This window comes from Amblyomma americanum, chromosome 1 (assembly GCF_052857255.1).
Source record: "Amblyomma americanum isolate KBUSLIRL-KWMA chromosome 1, ASM5285725v1, whole genome shotgun sequence".
Taxonomy (NCBI): Eukaryota; Metazoa; Arthropoda; class Arachnida; order Ixodida; family Ixodidae; genus Amblyomma; species Amblyomma americanum.
In genome coordinates, this window is record NC_135497.1 from 357555543 (window position 1) to 357580506 (window position 24964).

At 43.8% G+C, this 24964-nt stretch overlaps 1 protein-coding gene across 2 annotated transcripts in view; it reads right to left on the bottom strand.

Annotated features, from left to right (window-relative positions):
* Nucleotides 1-24964, bottom strand: part of LOC144115599 (sodium-coupled monocarboxylate transporter 2-like) — a 100146-nt gene that overhangs the window by 29078 nt on the left and 46104 nt on the right. For both annotated transcript variants that reach the window (XM_077650019.1, XM_077650018.1), the window contains exons 3-7: nt 14866-14931; nt 6941-6992; nt 6784-6851; nt 5822-5979; nt 5589-5729 (exon numbers count right to left, since the gene is read on the bottom strand). In XM_077650019.1, coding sequence (XP_077506145.1) covers nt 5589-5729; nt 5822-5979; nt 6784-6851; nt 6941-6992; nt 14866-14931 — 485 coding nt within the window. The remainder of the gene's footprint in view (nt 1-5588; nt 5730-5821; nt 5980-6783; nt 6852-6940; nt 6993-14865; nt 14932-24964) is intronic.

Here is a 24964-nt window from a genome sequence, read left to right on the forward strand (position 1 = left end):
GAGCAGGCAGTTTGGCAAGCTTCCACTACTGTCTTCCAACGATGTCATCCTTGCATCGACGATGAGCGGTAAAGTTGTCCACGCAATGGAATGAGAGAAACCGCGGTTTTCCTTGCGGCAATAAACAGACATGGGGGGCAGTGCTACATATCGCAACGGCACACTCTCGTTTGCACGCATTTCGCAAGACGACATAACCTGCTAACTAATTTGAAAGTCAATTAGCTGTGTGCGTCTACTTAGGCCTGTTCATGTTTTAGTTCCTACGTCACATTTCGTGAGAGCGAACCATCGCTGCAAAATTTCTGTGAGTAGCGTTAAGAGGGCTAAAGAAACGGAATAATTTACAGCAGTATTCTTAACTTTCGGCAAAATTTTCGATGCTAGAGACATAGAGTACCGGCTCATGCAAACATAACAGGCTACTTTGCTTCGATGAAGTGCAATTCTGCAATGTGTGAAAAATGGTTGGCGGAGCTCCCGTGAATCGAAATAAGGTGAAACCAAACTTTTTTGAGAAAGACGACATGTGCAATACTTCCCACTTTCCTATGCTTTTTATGAATATTTTATTGAGGCAATGAAAATAAATCCCAGCTTTATTTCGGCTAGACAGCACTGAAACTAGTGCAAAATAAGTTGAAAGAAGACAGCTATAATGTCTTTGAAGCCAATTTGTACATTTTAGCCAAGTTAACTGCAGTAGGCCCTCTGTATGCAGGTCAGTAAGAGTTCGTATATACTGCGTAATTTTTTTTGTACACAGGAAAACCCGGATGCTTTTCGAGTGAGAGCCAATATCATTTCTACTGTACCTTGTAAGTCTCACTGGGTCGACGACTGATAAAAAAACTTTTTCCCAAGAAGAATTTGAAATCTATAATTCCTGTTACTTCCGTTCGAAACAACGCCGCTACGGACACATACTAACAAGTTTTAATAAGGCAGTTGCCTACTCACTCGTGTAGCATTATACCGTGAGTTTCATCTAAGATGTTTTACAATTTTTAAAAAGCAGCTTTTTGGCTTAGAAGAGGTGTTGCGCATCAGAATACAGCTAAGGAGTGCTATCTAATAGGCTGGTTAACTAATAATGAGTAGTTAACTTTAAAACTATTACTGTTTGTCTCCTGATTTCTTGAGGGGCGTATAGCCCTCCTTAAGTAATATCCATATCAGTTCTCAGAAATGCGAAAACGAAGTTACCCTCCGCGCTGCAACCCAACAAATTCTGCCTACATCGCAAATACATACACTTTACAAAAGTGTCCAGGCAAAGCAACCCCTCCATTGGACGTAACTCGTCGAAATAGCCGAATTTTTTGGGGGCCACAGCACCGAGGGTAACTGCGTTTTCGGAATTCTTAAAACTCATATGAGTGTTACTTACGGTGTGCTACAAGCCTCTCAATAATTAGAGAGATTAACAGTAATAGTTAAAGAGTTAACTATTCAATATTAGTTAACCAGCCTCCTAGTTGGAACGTCTAGCTGCATTCTGATGCGTCGGACCACTGACAATGTTATGCTGAAAACGCGCCTTCTTACTCAAAAATCCAATTTTTAAAAATTGCAAATCTTCGGTGAAACATCCGGTACAGATCACTGGAACATCTATCCAGTCTGGTGTGAGAAATGACAGAGCTGCTGAAGAAATATATTGCTGTAACACGTAAACTGAGAGAGAAAAGGCATTATTTAATCGCAAAGGACCTTGCTGACCATCACACAAGTCATCAGAATGGGCGGCGTGGTGCACGGTCAGAAGGTCATTCGCCACCAATGAGCATAACGAGAGTATCCTTTTTTCTGTAGCCATCGTGTCAGAGCTATTCATATTTTTTATGGTATGTGGGGATGTGATACTGTGCGATAGTAGTAACTGAATGGGCCTTTTTGAATTTTTTTTAACGTTGGTGTATTCAACAAAACAAAATGCCTATCCGGGACTCCGCTCAACTAAACTGAATTGACTAGTTTCCATTCTGTATACTGGAAGGTAATGTCAAAATCCCTATAAGGACGGGAACGCTTGAAACACTCCCTGAAGGTATAAATGATTCTCTTCACGGCGGTCGCTAAAAATAAGGCGATGTTTAAAACGCGTTAAATTGATTCATATCCGCCATTTTCGCCTTTGCATGCCCCGAAATTCTGGAAAAATGTTCGCGACGAACGCCGCCTGAGTTCCCTGAGTAGCGAGGCCGCAGTTGGACCTCACACTCGTGAATGCCCGAAGAACGAAGCAGGGGACCCGGTATCTGATGAAGGCCGATGAGAGTGCCAGTAAACGATCAGCGACGGTGACGACGAATGCGACAGTGGACACGAAAGCTTTTTTTTTTTTGGAATGCTTAGTCAGTTCAAATTTCCTGCGTTTTGCGTCCACAGCCAAGGTAGACATGATAGCTGTCAGTGATCCCTTTACCATTTATTGACACACCGTAGAAGACTATGCAGACTCATTAAATCCTAGTTTAAGAGAAGATAAACCGCAAATTTTTTTAAAGCTAGATATGAGCGGTACTTGCATCATAGTGTTTTAATGTGTATTCAGTCAGACTGCGGCAAGCCCAAGAACTATCTTCGCAGAAAAACGGCGTTCTTCAGAGTTGGCCTAAAATTCTCACACGGATTAAAATTTTTTGAGTATTCACTACCACTGCACGTCACTATTGTAGATCACGGTATTGCCATACTGCCTCAGTAGGGCTACAACACAATTACGTACTTTGCAACGGCGCACTGCGCGTTTTTTACACTATGGCTGTTACATCGCATTAGCGAGCTAATCCCATGCTGATACCTGAGTGGCTAAGGGTTTATGCGTGCGGGGTTATGCAGGCGGTCACAGGTTCGATGTCGGCTACGGTGGCCAGATTTTCCCGGACATAAAATGCAAAGACGTGAATATAATAAGGTTTTTAGAGCGTGAAGCTCTACTTCTCGGGTTTTGGTTATCACCGTTATGCGTGATAACGCAAATCGTAACCTAGTATGAGTGCTTTCCATGGAAACTGAGGTGGTTACGTAATGGAATAAAATAATAACAGGCGGCAGCGTGATACCCGAGCATGAAAACTCGAAATTAAACTATGACGATCCGGTGTATACACCCCTATTTGGCAGACGTCAAAGTCGGGTCACTTAGTCCTGACCTTCGTGTAAAATATCTGGGCCAGCCTTTTGCCGCAGAATGTCCAGGATGGTGTCGTACGATTCAGCGTTTCGTGCGGCATAAACTTACTAGTTAAGCCAGAGTCTAGCTTGCGGCCGAGATTCGAACCGCCGAACTGTGTTAGGTGTGTTAACGCTCGATATTCGACCGCTGCCGCAGCGTCGGCTCATTTTGTTCGTGTTAAGAAGCCCCCGGGGTCGAAATTTTTCTGCAGCCTTCAACTATGGCGCCCATCATAACCTGGTAGTAGCTCTGCCATAAACTATTTTGTACATGGTATTTGTAAACTTAGATACTCCTAAAACTAAACCTTGCTCATAAACTGCTTCTTGATCTTATCACTGTACAGAGTACCAGGCTGTAGCTTTCAGCAAATCTGCGGAATATGACATAAGCAGCATCTCCTTTCCGCAACAGTATCGAAGTGGTAGTATTGCGAAGGAAAGGTAATTATCAGTGCTGTGCAACAAGCATTTCACCGTGAATGACATCCGAATATACATGCATAATTTTGCAAGAATCATACAAATAACTCGGCACCTGTAGCAACCTGCTTGCTAACAGGTGTATTTTAATTGGCCTGAAGTCTACGGTGTCCCTGCCCTTTTTAACGTGCTTATTCAGATCTATTTCCTTCCTACAACTGGGCAATGCTCTTTATTACTAATGCTCTGCGGTGTGTTAACATATGCAAACTCATAAAAAGTTTGACACAGCCTTTAAGTGTATTCTTTTTTCAGGGCATTCATATAAAAAAATATCTAGGTTAACACTTCGCCAATTGAAGTCGTTCGCATAGCTCTCTCGCGGCAATGTGTTAGCAGTCTTCTGGGTGGCGCTTTTGGCACTCCCCCAAGCAGCGAAATTTTGCTTTCACTTCCAAGTAGTCTCCAATAAAGGGACAAAATTACGCATGCAAAAAGCATTTTTACAGCTGTAAGTGACTTCGGCCAACATCCGACGTCTATACCACGAGACTGAATTGCTCACCAGACATTAGTTGCTGGGTGTCCTAGAGACGCTAGCTCCTTCCCATTTCATTAGAGATCATAATCTGTTTGGCTTTCACATCTACTGCGCCTAAGCGTAGGTAACATTTAATTATAAGGCCTATTTTACGAGTAAAAAAAAACAAACTACCGCAGTCGAGGTAAACCAGCAAGCATGGAGCACAAACATCAACTCTGGTATTTGTAGAATAGGCAGAAAACTGGGTAAAGATTAAACATCCGAAAAATACAATGCGAAAACTTGAGCGCAAGCAGCAAAGGAAGAGAAAGGAATAAAACTAAAGAACAACTCATCACGCACTATGTACCACAATCAAACTTTTTACATTTTTCTTAGTGGGACGGCACAATCGTGCGGAGGTTTTGCTCGCGCGACGTAGTCATGTAAAGCTTTCGCATTAATAAGACAAAAATGGTTTATGGTTTATGAGAATTTAACGACCCAAAGCGACTCAGGGTATGAGAGACGCCGTAGGGAGGGGCTCCGGAAATTTTGACCACCTGGGGTTGTTTAGCGTGCACTGACATGGCACAGTACACGAGCCACTAGAATTTCGCCTCCATCGAAATTGGACCGCCGCGGCCGAGATCGAACCTGCGTCTTTTGGGTCAGGTGCCAAGCGCCATAACCGCACTGGGCCACCGCGGCGGGGCAAAAATTCTGAGGGCACTTAAGTCTGCTTACGCGAACGAATGCGAAAGCATGAAAGTTTCTAGAACGCGTTTTTTTTTCCACTACGCCAGTACGCCATGTGTTTATTTCTGTTATTTCTATTTTGGTATTTTTATTTTTACCAGCATTTTTATTACATCTTATTCTATTTATTTTTTTATTTACTTCTTTAATTTTACTTTTCACGTCCAGGTGCTATTTCGACGTTCATGGCTGTTTTGACACGCAAGTGCTATGTCAACGTCCGTGGATATTGTATCGTCGAAGCGTAATTAACTATTTACAATTCATCAACCAAATGCTTCCCACAGCAAGATCTCATCACGCACTATCTAATACAATCAAACTTTTCCATTTCTATCTTAATAGAACAACACAGCCGTGCGCAGAAATTATGTCGACGTCCGTGGTGTAATTTTCGCGTTTAATTAATTAACTAATGACATCAAATCGCCCTAATTTTCCCACAGCGAGAGTTCATTGGACGTTGTCTAACACAACCAATCTTTTGCATATTTATCTTCAGAGAGCGACGTAATCGTGCGGAGAAAGTTTTGGTGGCACGAAACTCGGGATCTAGGCAATTAATGCCTTCGCATTAAAAAAGCTCTTCTCTTATGTACTGAGTTTCTTTGATGAGTTTAACATATCATTAGGAGATTGAGTGCCACTGCGAATACTGAAGAATGACTGATCACAGACAGAGCTAAGTGTCTGCATATCGCACCTTTGAGCTTCCTTCAGCTTTCTGGCGGCAAGGTATCTCTGGACGACGACTTGATCCATGCCCGAGCGAAACAGGCTATGGATGAAGAGACCGATCAAACAGGCCCATACGTTCTCGTCTTTAGTGAAGTCCAGGCTGGCGCTAGGAACGAAAAAAAAAAAGAGACAGCTCAGCTTTGCTCACTATCTATCATGAACCTGATGGCCAAGTGCAATATTATATAAAAAGCTCACTCAAAGATGTAGTCTTTTATGTTGAAGTCACTAGCTGGTCGCAAGGAGGCGTCTCGATGATGCGAGTCGTAGATAACCTTGGTGACAACGGTGACTGGAGCCATCAGAATGAGCAGCGACTGAACGCAATCGGTCCATACTACTCCTCGCATTCCTCCCTGTGAAATATTCATCAGGTTAGTTACATTTGCAACGTAATCAGCACAGGGCGGAAATTTGATCTTGACACTCGGTTGTTTTTTGTGTGTATTATAAAATAAATTAGAGGCGTTAGCATGCCAAGAAGTGCTCACAAGGCTTCAGCTATTCCCGGCGCTACGCACCAAAAAAAAAAATATTGTATTTTTTATGCAGACATTTGATGCCCCTGACTACCTTTGGGAAGAATTCGTTTTGTGTTAGCATGAAGGCGGTGGCCTTATCCTCCTCCGCGAGCATCAGCACACTTGTGTTTGCATGCCAGCGCTCTCTTGCGCAAATCATGCATTCCTTTGCAAGTGCCCACACCGTTCTTTCCTTATATATTGCTGATCACCAAAAACAAAACAAAAAAGCGCAAGGTGTGCTTTCCAATTCTTGCTTAAAATTTTTTCCGTGCTTGCAACACAGGTATACATTCCTCTAGCACGGTAGAGCCGATGTGACGAACGTAGCTTTCCGTAAAATCACAGTGGAGTAGACCCACTAACAATGAAGTACTCAGGGGCTCTTTTTTACCGTACTCCGGATCACTGCATTGTCTGGTGCTAACCGTCCCAGCCGTCCCAACGTCAAAATCTGCTGTCACCATGGTTTTAACTAGCCTAAGCCGCGGTGTCGCTTCCTTGCAATTGGCAAGTAACGCCTTGGAAACAGCGATTTAATCAGTTGAGTTACATAGCCAAATACACCGTACTCTAGATGTGTCTTGGGGGTATGGCGTATAAAAAATTCGTTAATTAGAAGATATGGGCGTTGCTTACCAACGAGGTATAGATTGTGCTCGCGATGCCGATGCCAACAGTGCTCCAAAACAGCGAGACGTTGAAAACTGCGCATACGAATTTCAAGGCAAATATAACTAACCGCTGGCCGAAACTGGTTGGTATAACCACAAAAAATAACGTGCTGCAGACTTACTTGTTGAAACCGCAACGGAGGCAGTAAACAGGGCGACAGCTCCTATGGTTACCTAAGGCAAAAACGAAAGCAAAATTAGTCATACCAATTTTCCCTATGGCCACTTCGCCACACACCAGCTTCACCATAGACCACAATAGAAAAGGTTAGATTTAGGGGAGTGAATGTCCCAAAGTGACTCAGGCTATTAGGGACGCCAGAGTGAAGAGCTCCGGAAGCCCTTCAGAAGGAAAGGGTATAACACCATTGGAAACTGGAAGTCAGTATCAGCATACCGAGTAATAACTGATCACTAAATTACGAATGTGCCAAAATTTATCGTGTACAACGAGCGCTGTTAGTACCTCGGAGAGGCTCATCATTCTTTTTACGGCAAACGTATCACCGGCACCCGAAGACTTGATCATTAACGACATCACGGAAAACAGCTGGAATTGTTGCTCTTACTTAATAACTTCATTTGATACACCGATTTCACTTCAAAAGCTTTTTCCCCCATCTATGTGTGTTAAAAACAGTTCTATAGTTTTGTCGACAAAACTTATTGGTGAAGGGTTACTTAATTTCACGACCCTCAGTGGTTGTACACCAAACGTCTAAACTAATTATTCGATAATAACAAAACAATATCTAGCTGCATCCTGTATTGAGCATCTAGCACATCAGGCAAGAAGTATTAATACTCTCCACGTGCCCCTTCATTGCCGTGAGTCTGCTCAAATGTTAACGCAAGTAAATAACAGCTGTTGGCATAAGCTTTGAAGGAACTATAAACTTAAATCTTGAGAGTTTCATTCCTTTGGTGCATTCGAGCAGTTGCCGGCGAATTAATACTCACCGAATTTTGCATGCATATAGCAGATAATTTGTGAATCAAGTACTACGTCACGAATTTTCTTTCATCGCTTAAAAAAAGTGGCGCCTAGCCTGAAATTATATTGCTCCATTATGATCTAAGTGTCGTTTAATACAAACATTTTACCAACTGCAGGCATTCAGCTGGCTTGTCGCAAAGTCGACATTTCTTGTAGTGCCGAAGTGTGTCTCGTGAATCATTACTGGTACTTGACGATTTCCTCATTTTCTTTCTTACGAACCGCCTGTTTTTCTTTTTAAGCCTGTTTGTACTTACATGCTCAAGCTTTTAAAAAAGTTGTTTTTAGGTGAATAGAAAGTTAATGCTACAGTTTAGACCAGTAAAACGACAGCGGAAACAATGGTCGAATTCTCTCATTACAACGCTAAACGAGGAAAGCAATGATAAATTACTGTGATTGCCAAATACAACCAGCGGATAAAAATATCGCAAATACGTGGCACGGGACATTTTTTTCTTGAACGAAAGCTTAGGTCTCTAAAATGGTAATACAAAGGCAGGTGAGCGTAGCTAGCACGGTTACAGCACCGTTTCGCAACAGGCGCTAACGCTGCCTAAAAGACTGCGCGTGTTCAAAGCGCGGGCAGGGCGGTGGCAAAGAGCCGTCCGCCTTCTCACGGTCAAGTTGCGCAAATTGCACGCATAGGATGACGAAATTCCTCGGCGAGTAATGGGACGCGCCTCGTTTGAGAACGAATAAAGCGGGGACGGGCGTCTCCTCTTCCGCGTAAGGAGTGCCTACGCGCTTTTTTGTTATCACCCAGCAGACTACTCTTGCCGAATTAACGAGTGTAACTAACGTTGCTTGTCCCTGAAAAGATGGACATACATGCGGCTCATAGGGCTAGCTTGAAGCTACCCACGGCTGCAATCTCTCCAATAATACCGGTAGCATGACACACGTGATCCGCAGGTATCACTTCTCGCTTCTCTGCGCATTTTAGTGAGCAGTTTAGAGAACCGTACATCTTCGAGTGTGTCTAAAGAAATGAGATTCGAAGGATACGAATTTCGTTCCTTCTTGATTAATTACCGGGTCAATATAGAGGGCGTCACCTTAGGCTTAACCTATTCTGAAGGAATTTCCCTAGCGCACATCAACTTTGCGTGAAGGCGGACAAAAATATATGAGCGCAATTGACATTCCCGCTTCTTTTTCATATTTGATTAAATAGCAAGGAAAAATCACATTAGGAAAAAATTATTGGTTTGTTCGGACAACGCGAAACCTAGCTATCTCCTTCATATTGATAATTGATTGCGATGATACACCGCAACACCTTAACCTGCTAATATCGTGACTTCTAACGACTATACGCAACCACAAGTGCACTATAACTCTCATCCTGGCCTCGTTTATATTTACGACGGTCACATAAAAGAAGTCGAAATTGCGGATGAATGTCGTGTGCACACTCTGCACGTTATATTTAAGACCGTTATTTTTTCGGGAGATTACGAACAAACGTTAAATAGTTTATGTTTACGAAGGGCAATAAAGCTTTAAATCTATTTCTATATTTATTCATTTATTTGAGACACTTCAGTCCCATTGGGGCTCTTACAGGATGCACATATATTATGAACGCAGAAAACTAACAGTAACTGACTTCCATACTTTCTTGTACAATGCTGGTTATAATTAGTTACAAGATAAGGAAGAGAAATACAGATAACGGGAAATAAAACGTGAATGATGCAGCATAATTATTAGAAAGGGGTGCACTTATACATGGTGAAATTCAGGAGGGTACTTTGTTGACCTAAAGTGCGGTGAGGCGAAAGCCTTTAGCGCGATGTTGCTGCTTGTGTCACTGAAGTGTGGTTAAGATGTTGATTAAGTACACAATTGTTTGTGAATTTCAAATGGTGGAGACATTGGAGGGCGTTTGGGAGGCATCCGTCTGATTTACAGTGTTCTAGAAGGTTCTTTAGTCGCAAAGGCGGCGCTCTCACCGTGAGGCTTTAGGAGCGGTTGCCGCGGCGCGGCGCTGGCCTGGACTCCTGGAGCAGAAACAGCGCGTCGTCGGTACGCGCGCTGCGCGGCTACAAGGTGCCGACAGGACAGTCGCGCTGTTTTTTATGGCGTTATTACATAAGTATCCCATTCTTTTAATGCATCACCGCTTGGCTGCCAATGAAGATGCAGACAACGAATAGATAATTATTTTTAACCATTCAAAGGGAAATCAGTGGCTGTTTTCACTGACGGCGCCAACGGGAGGCAAGGGATGGCGGCCGCTACCTCGAAAATTGGCCCGGCGCTCCTTTCTGTCACTGCAGGAATTGATTTTGTTCGCTCACAAGCACCTAAGCAACTTAATCTTTGCGTTGCGTTATGGGAAACCAATATATCGCTGTCTTAAGGCCGCAATTTGTTCTTTTTATTTTTTCTCGAAGAGTAACAATGCCCAAAAATTAACTCCCCTTCGACGTACGCCATCCCCGCAGCATATATTTGGCAGCCTTTGGAACGGTAAAACCATAACCTACAACTTTTGGCTGCAGGTTTATTCTATTTGAAAAAAAGAGCAACTGCCAATCTTTGTTTTCCGGGGTTTTGTTTCATTATTTTTTTCAAGAAGGTCAGGTGGAATATTTTCCAGACGAAAATAGAATAGCGCTTGAACGATGAGTCCACAAGTGCCTCTTACTGTTTCGCTCACTCGTTGAGGTTCACAACACAGGACACCGGATCCTTGATTTTTTTTTTCCTATGCAATAATTCACCACCGTTCTGACTGTAGTTTTATTCGTGGAAATTTTATAATGCTATTAAAATATCGTGCGCTCAAGCCGTTCTTATAACGCTACTAGAAAATTTTATAGCTACCCTTCCATTGTTGGACATATCATGGCTGATGGAACGGGCGGATGTAGCATCAGCTGCATGGGAGTACGACGCCCACTATTTAATGAAGACCTCATGCATTAATTCATGCAAATCGCCTTATAGTGCGCGATTTTCTACCCATGGTGTCAGTGCTTATTCTTTGTTCAAGTTCACTTAAATAGGTTGCGCCCTTAATTATAATTGCCAATCCATACTGCTACTGGTTTTTCTAATACTCGCTTCTCAAAGCTTTGTTTTTCACTACTAATTAATTAATGCAGACCTCATAATTGAGTTCTATTTCACTCCTGCCTAATCTTAGAAATGACTGTTTTTCAAATTTAAGTTTAACGTTAACGCAACTACAAGCCAAATAAATGCAACTTTAGAATTATGAAATGCTAATTTTGATGCAGTTAACAACGCAACGAACTTCCGCTTTTAATAGAGCATTCATTTCGGGCTTGGACGTGCATTCTCAGATGGGACATATGCACTAATAAAATAACAGCTCCTATGTTCACACGATAAATATATGCAGAAAACTTCACCGTTTCCACTTTGTACGCACTGGTGCTCAAGCACGTAAATGAGAGTGATTCGAAGGTACCGTGGCGGACGCCTCAATGGTGTCCCTGCAGGGACTGCGGCTGCCTGCCAGTCTTTGAGAGCTGCTCAGTGATCACGAATAGTGGCCGCCTTACGGAAGAAATAATTCTTAACCCGTTCAAATTACTTCTGCCGCATCAGCGAGCCCTCTCTCATTCGCACAGAAAGGGAAATGTCGTTTCTGTCCACGTCGGCGGACGTAGGTCTCTAATCTGTTTGTCTCTTCGCATAGCTACTTTTATTTATTGCCTTCTTTTTTCTGCTTAATGAGCACTTGCTTTATTGTATTTTTTTTCGCGCTTCCCTTTTCTTTCGCCGCCGTGATGACTGATCAATGGCAGTAGTGCGCGCTCGGCTACTGGCCGGAAAGATTCGGGTTGGATCCCGGCCACAGCGGTCGCATTTAGATGTAGGCGAAGTGCTATAAAGGCACGCGTGTACTGTGCGATGTCAGTGCACATTAAAGAACCTACCTCAGGGGTTCGAAGGTATCTCGAAGGGCTATGGCGTCCTTCGTAACCCGAGTCACTTGTCCAAATAGCGACTCAGGTTACGAGGTTAAACCCCAGGTTGAACCCCATAAAACCGCTCCAAACGTTAAAACTTTACCTTCTCCAACACCTCCGTTCGTTCCTTTTACTCTTCGTCTACACCCTTTCATTCTTGCTTTACTGACGTTTCGTGCTATTGCCGAGTGGTTTCACGAGTCTGTTTCGATCATTTAGCCAATTTTCTTTCACCTCCTCCTCGAGCTTCACTGCTCATCGCTTGTAATTGTTCGTCAACTTTGCCCGCGTTCGCTGGCCGCCTACTTGCTCTGCTCAGCACTTTCCCTGCCCCAGATGCTTTTTTGCTCAATCTGCCTTTGGTTGGCAGTGCATCCTCAGTGTGCCCCACTCAGGCGAAATGTTCGCGCTCGGCTGGGTGTGGAGTAGTACCCGCGTTTTGTAGACTGTTTGCGTATGTTTATGTCTCCGAGGGACACGCTTACTCGCTTTTATTATCCCAACGAGCTTAAAGCGCCACCCTATCCCAACGACAACACTCCAACTCGCTGAATGCATCGACGCAGCAACGCAGGCGGCCGGCTTTTCCCCCTCCAGTATTCGACGGCAGCGCCGCGCGCGCCCAACCGCTTTTTTTTTTGCTTCAGCGCCTCCCATCGAAACCCGCTTTGCTCTTGCCACTACAACTCCTTCTTAAACAGTGTAGTCTGTTTCGATGCCTTTCCGCAAACACTCTCCAGCGTCCTAGACAAGGAAAAGTACATATCCGTTGGCAGGGAAAAGCGTAGGTGTTCGAAGTCAGGCAACGAAGAAAAAAAAGTAGCGTAGTTGTTAGCACGCTCGGCTGTGGAACGGAAGGATGGTGGTTCGAATCCCACCATGGACAATGATATTTTTTCTTATCGAGTTGCTGGATGTAACGCTGGACGGACGGACTGTAGAATGAGCCATTAAATGCTTTCGCCTTAATATTGTAGTTATACAGATGCTGTTTTATAAGGTGCTGTGAATGGTCTGTTATATCTGGCTAAACATGGCTTAATTATTGTTGCTAGAAGAGCTAAAAATTTCGGCTAAGATATGTCAGTAGTGATACAGAGGCCCAAGGTATACATTCCTTTAATTCAAGCGAAAAAATTGAATATCAAAATGTCTGAGCGAAATGCATATTCTTTGAGATTTAATGTATGCTTAGTTCGGGAGCGTATGGATTTATCTAAGGGTACATTCAAAGAGATATCTATCTTCAGTGGGCTGTGTACTAATTGCGACGACAATTCTAGTCGTGCTAACCAGCTTCTGAAAAATTATGACAATTTCTTTCCCTGAAAGTTCCAGAAACACTTATTACGCCACGCCTTTCTATCGTCAGCTCAGCTTACTAAATCGAGAGTTTCATTGTACAGGATGGGTATATAATACGAACGCACAAATTGTAATAGAAATAGACTTACATACTTTCTGCAATAATTTACCATGTGTAAGTGAACTCTTTTCTAAAGTAACACATTGCCGAAATTTGCATCTGTTTTAGAACAAATGATACGCAATATTTAAGTCATTTTTAGCCAGCAATAATAGATCACTCACATCTCCTCTCTTTCCTTTCCCCTCATTGTCCTCTTCCTGGCCATTTTATTCCCACTGGCTGCAGCTCAGAAGCTTCTGGATACGATGGCAGATGCAGCGGCAAGCAAAAATCTTTCCTTCCTTTTGTATGTTATTTTCAATAAACCACTAATAATTTCGTCCCTTTATCGACTTACTTAGCTCACGATTCAGGTGGTGAAAGGCCAAATAAGCTTTATTCGAGTTTTTCATTTTACATACTGATTATGTCCCAACGCTCGAATAATTACAGGGTCAGCATTCAATTCATTCAGAACTAGCTTGTAACGGCAGTTCCCCTGTCGGGCATTTCGTCCAATACTACAATTACACCTGTGCACATCGCGGTCTCCGCTTCGGTTTCAGGGTAGCCTTAGCAACCTATAAACCAGCGATCCAATGATGAATAAAGACAGAGAAGCTTTGGCTTTCATTTTACAGCTACAATGGGGTAAACGTTGGCCTTCGAACTACCCCATTGCGATAACCTCACATGTGCATAGCGCCACCTGTTCACTTCACGTGACGACGGGAAGAAATTAACTGAGCAACATTCCCTGCTTCTTCGTAATGTCGCACAACTACACAGACTGAAAATGACAGATTGCTGATTATCTTTGGTAAAAGAAAATTCACACTTGCAGGTTGTCTACCAATACGTTAGTTTGCTGTTCCCCGATATACCACAAGAAATACAGCCTCCCAAACAGCAATGCGCACTTTTAAGCGGATTACTTTAATCTGCTGACCTCTTTTCTACCATGTCAGTTACTCACGTACAATTGTACATTCTTCAATACTGATTAACAGAAAGATAATTGTATTACATGTAGAAGCACTGTTAATTTTGATGTTTTAAAGTTTCTTACGGGAACACTTACTTCATAGAGATCGCCCTCATACGAAAAAAGAATGAAGTTGCCGTCGTTATACTCATATATATATAAACATGTTTTGTGTCGTGGAAACTGATAATTGCTGCGACTATTCGAGCGTTCACATCGATTGCTATTTATAAATCAGCTGCACTACATTTTGTTTTGCCGTTGTTTGTACAGAAAACTTTAATTTGCACCCGGATTTTGCAGTTTGTTTATTGCGGAATGTGTGGTCTTCCGTGCTGTTTCGTCCATCCTCCTCTACCTCGTTCAAATACCGGCGTAGTACTTCAACAAACCCGTCGGCTTTATTGCTGCGGTTATTTGTCGACATGATCGTGTTCTACGTTATCATTATTTGTTTCCTAACTACCTCGTTTTCGAAAGTCCGCCATTGGTTCGGTATTGCCATGTCATCTTCCTATTCAATGGGAGGAGGGGCGGTGGAGGGGGGGGGGGGGGGGGGTTGTGTGAAGGCGATGACAAGCTAGTCTGAGCACAGCTTCCCATATTGAGGCCGCATTTTGAATACATTACTCAACGTGCTATGCTATTTCGAGACTATAACACAAACCAGTTAAGAGAAATGCTATCTTAAAAATAAATTTACTTACACTTATGAAGAAGTATATGCTGCAAGCTGCTAGCCCAATCTTATTGCCGTACCGCATTCTCAGGTACTGAAAGAAAAAAAAGAAACATATGAAGGCACAACTTGTCGCATGCACAATACTGGTGAAATTGATATATACTATTATACAATAGTGCTTGTCTTGTTAGTGCATGCGGAGATAAACAGTGATAATCTTTGGTGCTACAATGTATTCGACATCAATCACAGGTTTTGATGGAGCGCAACAAAGAACTTTTATGTAGCAAAGGGTAGCACGTTTTTTTTTTTTGTTGCGTTGAGGGTCATTTCTCGTAATTCTCAGTATAATACCAGGCTTCATTAGGAGGACATAGGTCACAAGCTTATTGTGAACACGAACGATCAGCTAACAAATAATAAAACAACAGCAAAAAAGCCCTAAAGGTCTCCATCCGTAAGTCAAAGAAACAGGCATAAATTTCTTTTAAGAGTGCGGTTTCTTGAGAAAAAAAGCACACAAAGGCACCCGATAAGCAATTTTAACCGTTCACCGCTGATGAAGAAATGACGCTAGTGTGAAGGGGTATCGCCTGGACAAAGAGACATTGTAGATAGTCGGAAGGTAGGGAGGTAAACTAGACTCGGCTCCGGTTGAGCCAATACTGAGTTGAAATCTCAGATATCCGCCTCTAGATTTTATTTAGTACAAAGTAGAGAATTTGTTTAATATTGTAATGTCCTGCCAATGGAAACGTCGGACAAACGCTATGAAATCCCGCCAATTCGTCATTTTTTGTGCTTAGACTGCATGAATGTAAAACAACCGGTGGATTTGAAGCCAAATATATTGACTGGATTATTTAAATCGACAAATTATGATCATTTCAGGAAGCCAAAGAACGGTAAAGCTGCATCGACATGCTCATATGCATACAATAAATCAATGGAAAAATTCACAATTGTTCCCTCACGTGACGTGCCCATGCACAATTCGCCCGTTGAAATTTTAAGTCGTTTGGCGGCACGGCTAGATTTTGGAATTAGTTTCCACAGCAGGGCTTCTCCATCTCTAGCACCTGGCAGTTTGACCTTGCTTTGATAGATATTGTGGGAAGAGACTGGGAAATAGTATTTCTACAATGCTGGGTGAAATTGATGTAGGACTTCCGCATCTACAAAAAAAAACTATAAGCGTATCTACAGTTCGTATCGTACGTGACGCGCCTGGCGTTACAGGGTTAAGCAACTTGTTATTGAGAATCAAGCATGCGTACGTTATTGTTGCAACATTTTTTAATACCGCACCAGCTGTGACATTGCTCTGAAACCAGCTCTGAAAAGTCCAGTTTTTCATGAGCGGGAAAAACACACTGGCTTGTAAGTAGATTTTACGATAACGATAAAGTGTACTGTATTTTCTTATATATAATTCGCAAGTTTACGGCGGCTGAGTGGTTATGGCGCTCGGCTGCTGGCCCGAAAGACGCGGGTTCGATCACGGCCGCGGCAGTCGAATTTCGATGGAGGCAAAATTCTAGAAGCCCGTGTACTGTGCGATTTCGGTGCACGTTAAAGAACCCCAGGTGGTCGAAATTTCCGGAGCCCTTCACTACGGCGTCTCCCATAGCCTGAGTCGCGTTGGGACGTTAAACCCCCATAAACCAAATCATAATTCCCAGGTTTATTCTCATGATGCAAAAAACAGCGCGAACAAACGGGGACTAGACGAAGAATACACAGGAACAAGCGCTGACTCTCAACTAAAGTTTAAAGTTTATTTTTCTGTCATTCGTGGATAGAGCTATCCAGAAAGATTTGTGTGGAATGCCGTACCGAATTTTCAGATACGTCGATGATTTTTTAATCCTCATTGAAAAAACGGACTATGCTAAGCACATGTCTACAGTGTTTAAAGCGTTTAAAGCTAATGCACGGGGTTTACAGTTCACCACTGAGGTACCGGTCGATAACCAGATACAATTTTTAGATTTATGTTTGACTGAGGGGAAGGGACACATGTGTTGGAATTACGCGCCACGTGCCAACAAACCGCTGCTGAACTATAAGTCACATCATTCTAAGGTAGTGAAATGTGGAATTGTTGTTTCATCCTTGTCATCTGCGTTGTCAAAATCTTGTCACCATGCTATGCAAGAAAGCTTTGATAATCAGGCTAAGAGACTAAAGGAAGCAGGATATCCAGCTGAGCTTATCACTTTGGGTTGCAATAAAATAATTAAAAAGCTTAAAGCGCCGACATTGCTGCCGTCTTCACAGAAAGAACAGAAACGGAAAAAGTTCGCAATCCTTCCCTATGTACATCGCCTGTCTCATGGTCTTAAAAATGTGGCCCATAGGTATAAAGTTGATGTGGTTTTTTCGGCCCCGAATAAGCTCAGTAAAATTTGTTCAGCAGTAGAAAATAAGTCCCGCAACCCCAAGAAATCTGTAGCGTCCCTGTGGTGTTAAGCACGCTAAAAGTTTTCTGCCGTGCTCCAAAGGGGTAGTTTATAAAATCCCCCTATCCTGTGGTCAGATATACATTGGGCAAACGGGACGTTGTATTAACACACGACTCGGAGAACATCTCAATTCATTAGAATCTAATCGCTCTACTAATCTAGTTGATCATTGCCGAGAGTGTCAATCATGTTTTCCGTCCTTGCATTTTACTGACATTTTGTACAAACACCCCGACCAGTTGACCAGGGAAATTATCGAGGCGTATAACATGACAAAGAAACCAAGATTATGTGTCAGCCAACCATCCCTGCTCCTGCGTGACTGTGAGGTTGCATATCTGGACATCGCATAGTAACACATGCGTTCTGATTTGTCGTTTTTTTCGTTTTCTGTTTCCTTTTATAAGTGTGCTTCCTGTGATTAAACTTTAGTTGAGAGTCAGCGCTTGTTCCTGTGTATTCTTCGTCTAGTCCCCGTTTGTTCGCGCTGTTTTTTGCATTATGTATCACCAACTCGCCCGCTTATCTATCCTGTTTTATTCTCATGTCTGCTTTGCTGGGACTTATAATTTCACTCGAGAGAACGGTGTGTAGTTTCTTTATGTATATTCCGAACTGCTTTAATTGAGCTCGCAGTTTTGAGCCGTGCTTTTTCCACTGGCATAAAGGAGTGTGTTGTGCACGGCTCACAGCGAACGTTTCACGTCACATTGTTGCAACTACTGAACGAAGACTTAACAGAAAAAGTGCCATTATTTTTCATGTTACTGTAGCCAGTTTCAACAGAGAGTCATGAAAAACCAAAAATTCTAGCTGTCGGCCACTGGTACGCTTTCAAAATCATTGCAGGCTTGCTTTTGACGTGGTACATTCAACCATACTACGCGATAGCGTATACAGCTCGTTCAGTCGAAAAGCCGTCGGTGTAGTCGGCACCGCGTGTCGGAAATATCAGGGGCTGCGTAAAAAAAAAAAAACCGTATCATGCCAACCGGTTGCCGCAAAATGTTCAGGATGGTGTCATAAGATTACGTGTTTCGTGCAGCGTAAATTTACAAGTTAAGTTAGAGCCTAGCTCGCGGCAGGGATTCGAAACCGCGACCTATAATCGGGGGCTGCGTACAAGTTAAGTTAGAGCCCAGCTCGCGGCAGGGATTCGAAACCGCGACCTATAATCGGGGACAGCGTAAAAAATTGTATCATGGCAATTTGTGGTTCTAGTGATTTATGATTGATTTACATGTAGTAGGCGATGACTAGTAAATGAAATCATAATAGTTAATTAATTAATTATTTAATTAATTAAGAAAATTAAAGCTGAAAACCTTTAAAAAGGGGGTCAGAAATGTCAAAAAGTTCGGGATTAAAAGACAATGCTTGATTATGCTAATTAAGAAAATTTAGAGTGTTAAACTGATCAATTAATTGAACCATTGAAAAAAAAACTAAAAAGTGCGGTCAAAGGTGTCAAACTGCTCAGAATGGAAAGACTAACCCACTACGCTATTGTATCATACCCTTAAGGCGGATCTTAAGTGTCCTCTCTAATCTTTAGTGCTTTGTTGCTATTGACGGTCTGATTTTTCGCTTCAGTTACGGTTGTTCATGATCTGCGTGTTTGCAGTCCATCGGCTTTCCCCTGAAATTCCTGCCACGCGCTTGTCGGCGGAGAGCACGGCTCAGTAAAATCCAAGCGGTTCGCTGGTGAAATACATAAGCTGGTTTTAGTTTGCGCATATATCGGTTTGCCAGTAGATGTATTAATATGTGCCAATGCCAATGAACCTTATTGGCCGTCTAGATGAGGTGCACTTTACCCAAGAGAGCGACCTACATTCGAAATTTTTAAGGAGTTTAAGGTGAGGTGAGACTTATACACCGCTGCGACTCATTAACTCGACACTCCCTCTATTGATTTCATACTGTACTGTTACGATAAATACATTTTACTCTGAATTTTTTTTTATACTTCTCGGCGTTTCATTTTTCGCGTTCTTCTTTTTCGTGCACCCTAGACAAGCACAGATCTTTTTGTGTGCTAGCGCTGCTTATCATAAACTTGATCCTTTAAAGTTGTAATGCGTATTCGTTTTGAAAAAGTTTTTTTTTGCCCCTGGCAAGTGGCGTCACCTTCTCAGTGCTGCATCTTTATTAACGCTTTCCTTCCACACTTTTATTCAATCATCCCAAGCACGAGTACATGTACGTGTTATCCTGTTTTTTCCGATTTTTTGGACGATCTACGGACCGCCAGGCGCACGCAAAAGAAGATACAGCGCCGTTTAGACAAGCTCGAATCGCAACGTTGGGCTGCCTTCAGTTAGTCGCTAGATCCACTCAAGCCTTTATCGCAACTATGGAGAACGGGGCGCGGGCGGCGGACACTTCCCGTACAGCGATTCCCATTCAAGGGCGCTTGCCCTCTCTCAAAAGAGATCGGAGATTGACGTGACAGAGGACTTCTGCGCCAGATTATCCGGCCAACTCACAGCTACCAACATTCCATCGCCTTCGAGCAGCTACCCGCCACCACGTGATTTCCGGTTGGATCTACCATTCTCGATCCACGAACTTAAGGCAGCATTAGCTTTGTGTAGCCGCACATCAGCGCCAGGACCTGACGGAATTTCCTACCGAGCTCTGTGTCACCTGGGGGAGCGAGCGAGAGGAGTTCTTCTTGAGGTGTACAATGAATCTTGGAGAAATGGCACGCTACCAACAACCTGGAAGACAAGTCGCCTTGTTCCACTGCTGAAGCCTGGCAAGTCGCCGTTGGAGCTCTCATCATTGGAGCTCTGATCATATCGCCCGATCGCTTTGGCGAGCTGTGTGGGCAATGTAACGGAGAGGATGGTCCTAGGACGCCTGGAGTGGTACTTGTAGTACCACAACACCTACCCAGATGCCATGGCGGGCTTCCGACGCGGCCGATCATCGATCGATATCGTCGTCGACCTGGTGACCTACTTTAGACATGAGAAATGCCGTAAGCGTCTCTGCGCATCCTTATTCCTCGACGTTAAAGGGGCGTATGACAACGTTACGCATGAAGTCATCCTCTCTGCTCTCGCAGAGGTAGGAGTGGGTGGTCGGATGTTTCAATGTATACGGAGCTATCTATCCATGCGATCCTTCTTTGTAAGCACCGAGGAAGGCCATACTTCTCTTCACTATAGCTACCGCGGCGTCCCCCAGGGCGGTGTACTTAGCCCCGTGTTATTTAATCTAACACTAATTGCTCTCCTTGAGCACGTGCCAACCACAGTCAGGCTATCATTGTACGCGGATGACATCTGCATATGGACATCTGCAGTAACACGCCTACAGTTGCGAGCGAGAATTCAGAGAGCCGCCACACAAACTGTTATCTACCTCCGTAATCGAGGCCTGGAAATTTCCTCCGAGAAATGCGCACTAGTGCCATTTACGCGCAAACCCATGGCAAACTACAGTGTAATGATAAATGGCCAAATAATACGACGGGTCCGATCGTACAAGTTTCTAGGTGCCATAATCGACAGGGACTTGTCATGGAGCCCACACATATCATACGTGAAAAAACGGTTGACAGGCATCTGCCACCTGTTCAAGTTTTTCGCTGGCAAGACCTGGGGAATGTCGCCTAGTGCCATGTTACATCTGACATCTGTACAGGGTGCTTTTTCAAGGATTTTTGCGATACAGCTAGCCAGTAATAAACAACACAGGCAAAAACGAATCTACGCACAATACAAAGTATTCAGGGTCAAGTGCTCCGGATCTGTCTAGGCCTGCCTCAGAGTGCTTCAACAGTGGCTACGATAGCAATCGCTAGAGACCACCTTGTCAAGACCCACATTGAAATTGAAGTACTCAGGACCCATATAAGGCATCTAGCCAGGAATCCTCGTCACCATTTAGCCTCTCTATTAGCGTACAGGTCACACACATCTTTCAGCCAAACGATAACTGCATATGATGAATCATTGCCAGCTTGTTTCACTCCGGCTGCGAGACCTTCGATCCCTCCATGGTGCCTCGCTCAGCCAAAAATCAACCTCGCAATACCTGGTATCTCGAAAAAAGCTGATCTGTCATCACCAGCCCATAGACAGCTCACGCTACTACATTTGTAGGAGAACTACCGTGACTCCACGCATATTTACATTGATGGATCTGTCCTTCCGAGCAGCTCCGCGGCGGCAATCGTCACTCCAGCGAAAGCTACAACAATCAAATTTAAGACTACCCTCGCGACAACATCGACGGCAGCAGAGCTCGCAGCGCTCTTAACTGCCCTTCATCACATTGGTGATGAACCGCCACACAAATGGACAATATTCTGCGATTCGAAGGCGGCACTGCAGTCTCTACTGTCACCTCTACGACGCGGACCGCACGAACAACTAATCTTCCATATTACAGAGACGTTACACCATATAAGTCATTCCGGCCATGAAATAGCGTTCCAGTGGCTTCCAAGTCACTGCGGAATTATCGGCAATGAACGGGCGGATCACGCTGCCCGCTCAGCCCATACTGAGGAGCGCCACGTCCCAATTTCTCTATCTAGAACTGACGCGGCACGGAAGCTCCGCCTACTTGCTCGGCAGTGCACCGAGTCGCAATGGAATGAGCCACATTTAAGAAATACGCGACTGTACTCACATGATCCAACATTAAGTCTTCGAGAGCCATCACAGCTTCGCCGTAGAGACGCCACGCTTTTATATCGACTTTGGTTGGGTGTTGCCTTTACTAAAGCCTATGCCTTCCGCATAGGGATGACCGACACCCCAAACTGTGACCACTGCGGCCATGAAGAATCAATTGGCAATATATTGTGCGCCTGCCCCGCAGTACAGTCCACAGAGGGGCATGCCTTAGCCACGAACTTGACCAACTGGACGACCAACCGCTATCCGAAAAAAGAATTCTACAACATCGTAAGGACCTACCGTCGCAAAAGAAGGCCGTGCAAGCGCTTTTGCGCTTCTTACAATCTACTGGCCTGTGTGAAAGACTTTAACTGGAACGCCTTGAGTGTGTGTGTCTCCATGTGTGCACGTTCCTTTTTTTTGCGTTTTCCTCTCTGTCATCTTTCTAACCCCTATCCCTCATCCCCAGTGTAGGGTAGCAAACCGGAGACTCACATCTGGTTAACCTCCCTGCGTTTCCTTTTCATTCTCTCTCTCTCTCTCTCTCTCTCCGATTTGCTTGGTCTTAGGATACGCAGTTCGTGTAAGATAATGATAAACAAATCAAAATTGTGCGCATTTAATTCTGTGCCAGTCCTTACTTCAAGGCGCAGAAACCAGCACGGCTGTTTTAAGAGTTAGAGAATTTCCAGAAGGCCAAACAAAACGTCAGTTATTGCCCATGACGAAAACCTTCTAGGATAAGGCGTTGTCCCACAGTAAAGAGCCAATTTGCAGCTCTATTAGGGCGTAATAAGGCATTCCACTTCACAGTGCTCTCAGATTCTCGGCCTTGAGCAACAAAAAAACCCACTGGCTACAAGCGCCCCGACAGATCTTTGCCGGATTACCTAATTACACTGTCTCGCCTGATTTCCGTTGTTCTGTAACTTGCAGGAGTAAAATGCGGCACTGAAACATGCCAATAAATAATAACAGGACAGCTAATGGTCATGTTCACTACAACATTCTGCTCGCTTTGACAGCCTGGGAACGACAGCGATAAGAGGAGCATTTACCGAGTTTTACGGGCATCATATTTAGTTCAGGCCAAACAATTTTACTGATTTTGCCTGAGTTATCCCATTACAACGCAGTAATGTCTATTCACTCATGCGAAAGCATTATACGGCTCATCGGCGGCGAAACCCGGCGTGGGCGTTGACAAGCAGCAGTGGTCCCAAAAAACCCAGATGACGTCACCGTGGTATCAAAGGAGAATACAATTTTCTTCTGAAGGCGCATGGAAATGAACCCAGGACTTTCAGATTGCGAGACCAGCTCGCCACCCATAGGCACCAAAACCACGTTGCTTCATGGCGAACGAAGATGAACCTAGCATATGCGTTGCCTTATGACTATGCTAATGAGTAGGTGTGCCATTAGAAAGAAAGAGAAAAAGTTTTAAAGAAATATAAAATACAATAAACAATGCTTTTGTATTCAAAGCACATATCTGGTCTTAAGTGCCAATCGTGAATATTTTTTTGACGGGACTAGCTGAAGAGTCCGTCCCTCGTTTAACTTTCAGCAGTATGCGCATGCCATACCGTGTCCGCATGCTCGCAATGAAAGGTATTGCGGTCTCTCGTGGAAGCATAATATTCCTTCATTTCTGTCGCAGAAGGCGTGATTACGAACACAAGAGTTTACCGTGCTCCGTTTACTTATGTCCGCAGTCGTACAAAGTTTTTTGTGCGTAAGGTCGGTCAGTGATTGGTCGGCGCATTGGGTATTACCTAGGTGGTTATCACAAGTGGTCAGTGCAAAGGCACCAAAGATTCGCGGACCGAACTTTCGAACGATCTGTTCCGAGTACAACGGCACAAATTTTTCAAGCGAATAAAATGGAGGAGAAAGAGGCGGGGGTCATCGCAATGATCCGCCGTAAAACATTCTTCTCAATCTTTCTGCTCCTTATAGAGCGCAAATTATCAGAAATTATCAGAAATTAGGTGCCATAGAGAAATTTCAGTATCTCTTTTGCTAGGTTTTTCCATCCAGTACAGTGTAGGAATTCAACAGCAAACTCATAAAGTTATGATGAAATATCAGAGTGCAAATGACTGTCAGTTCTGCGCAGTCAGGCCAGAGTAGCCGTTGAGACGACAGCTAACCCAGGTATAGTAACTGACAAGTACGAAATAGGTTCGCAGCCGTACATGCGCACAAAAATATGTGAACCAGTAGCCGTACAGAGGTGAATTTATGGGCGCGTCTTGGAAGGGATGGAAAAGAAATGAGATTGTAACACTCAGAGGGCAGACCCGCTTTCTGAGGACGACGCCGTTTCGTTTTACAGGAACAAAAAACTTTCGCAAAAGCGCGTGTGTATCTCGATTGATGATTGTAGTGTAAAGCTGAGCGATATACCTATTGTTGCTAACGACGCGATCATAGCCCTGTTTCTTAGCTTCCCATTTGCATGCGCACCGAATGTAAGGAGCGCTCAGTTCACTGCACTGGCAACGGCCTTTTCGCGTACTTCATTTCTATCTGTTCTAGTAATAAGGACCATTTTGTCGCTATTCCCACAGAGGTTTCGCTAAAAGACACTTTACCATGTTCGCAAATAAAAGAAAGAAAAAAATTAACGCGTGACAAAACTGAATGATACGAAACTACTTCGCCTCCAGTCCAAACATTCTTGTTGGCTGAAACTTTGAGAGTACACTAAGCTAAAGGTGCTCCATGATCTTACAACCCACCATGCCCTACACAGTACTTTTACTGTCCATATATTTAAAACCGCGCAATGTCCCCTTAGATAGGAAGCTGATGCTTTCGTTACTTCAGCGACAAAGTGACGGCAGGTCCGACCACCCCGCCTTCCGAGATTGCTTCCAAGAGCGCAAGCTCGGTCTACGCCTAAAGGCAGGAATTGGCACGCGCTTAGAGAGCAGACCCACAAGAATCAGCCAGCTGCTGCCTTTGGCGCACACGCACTTACATGGTGGCAACATCTGTTCGGCAACGCATGCAT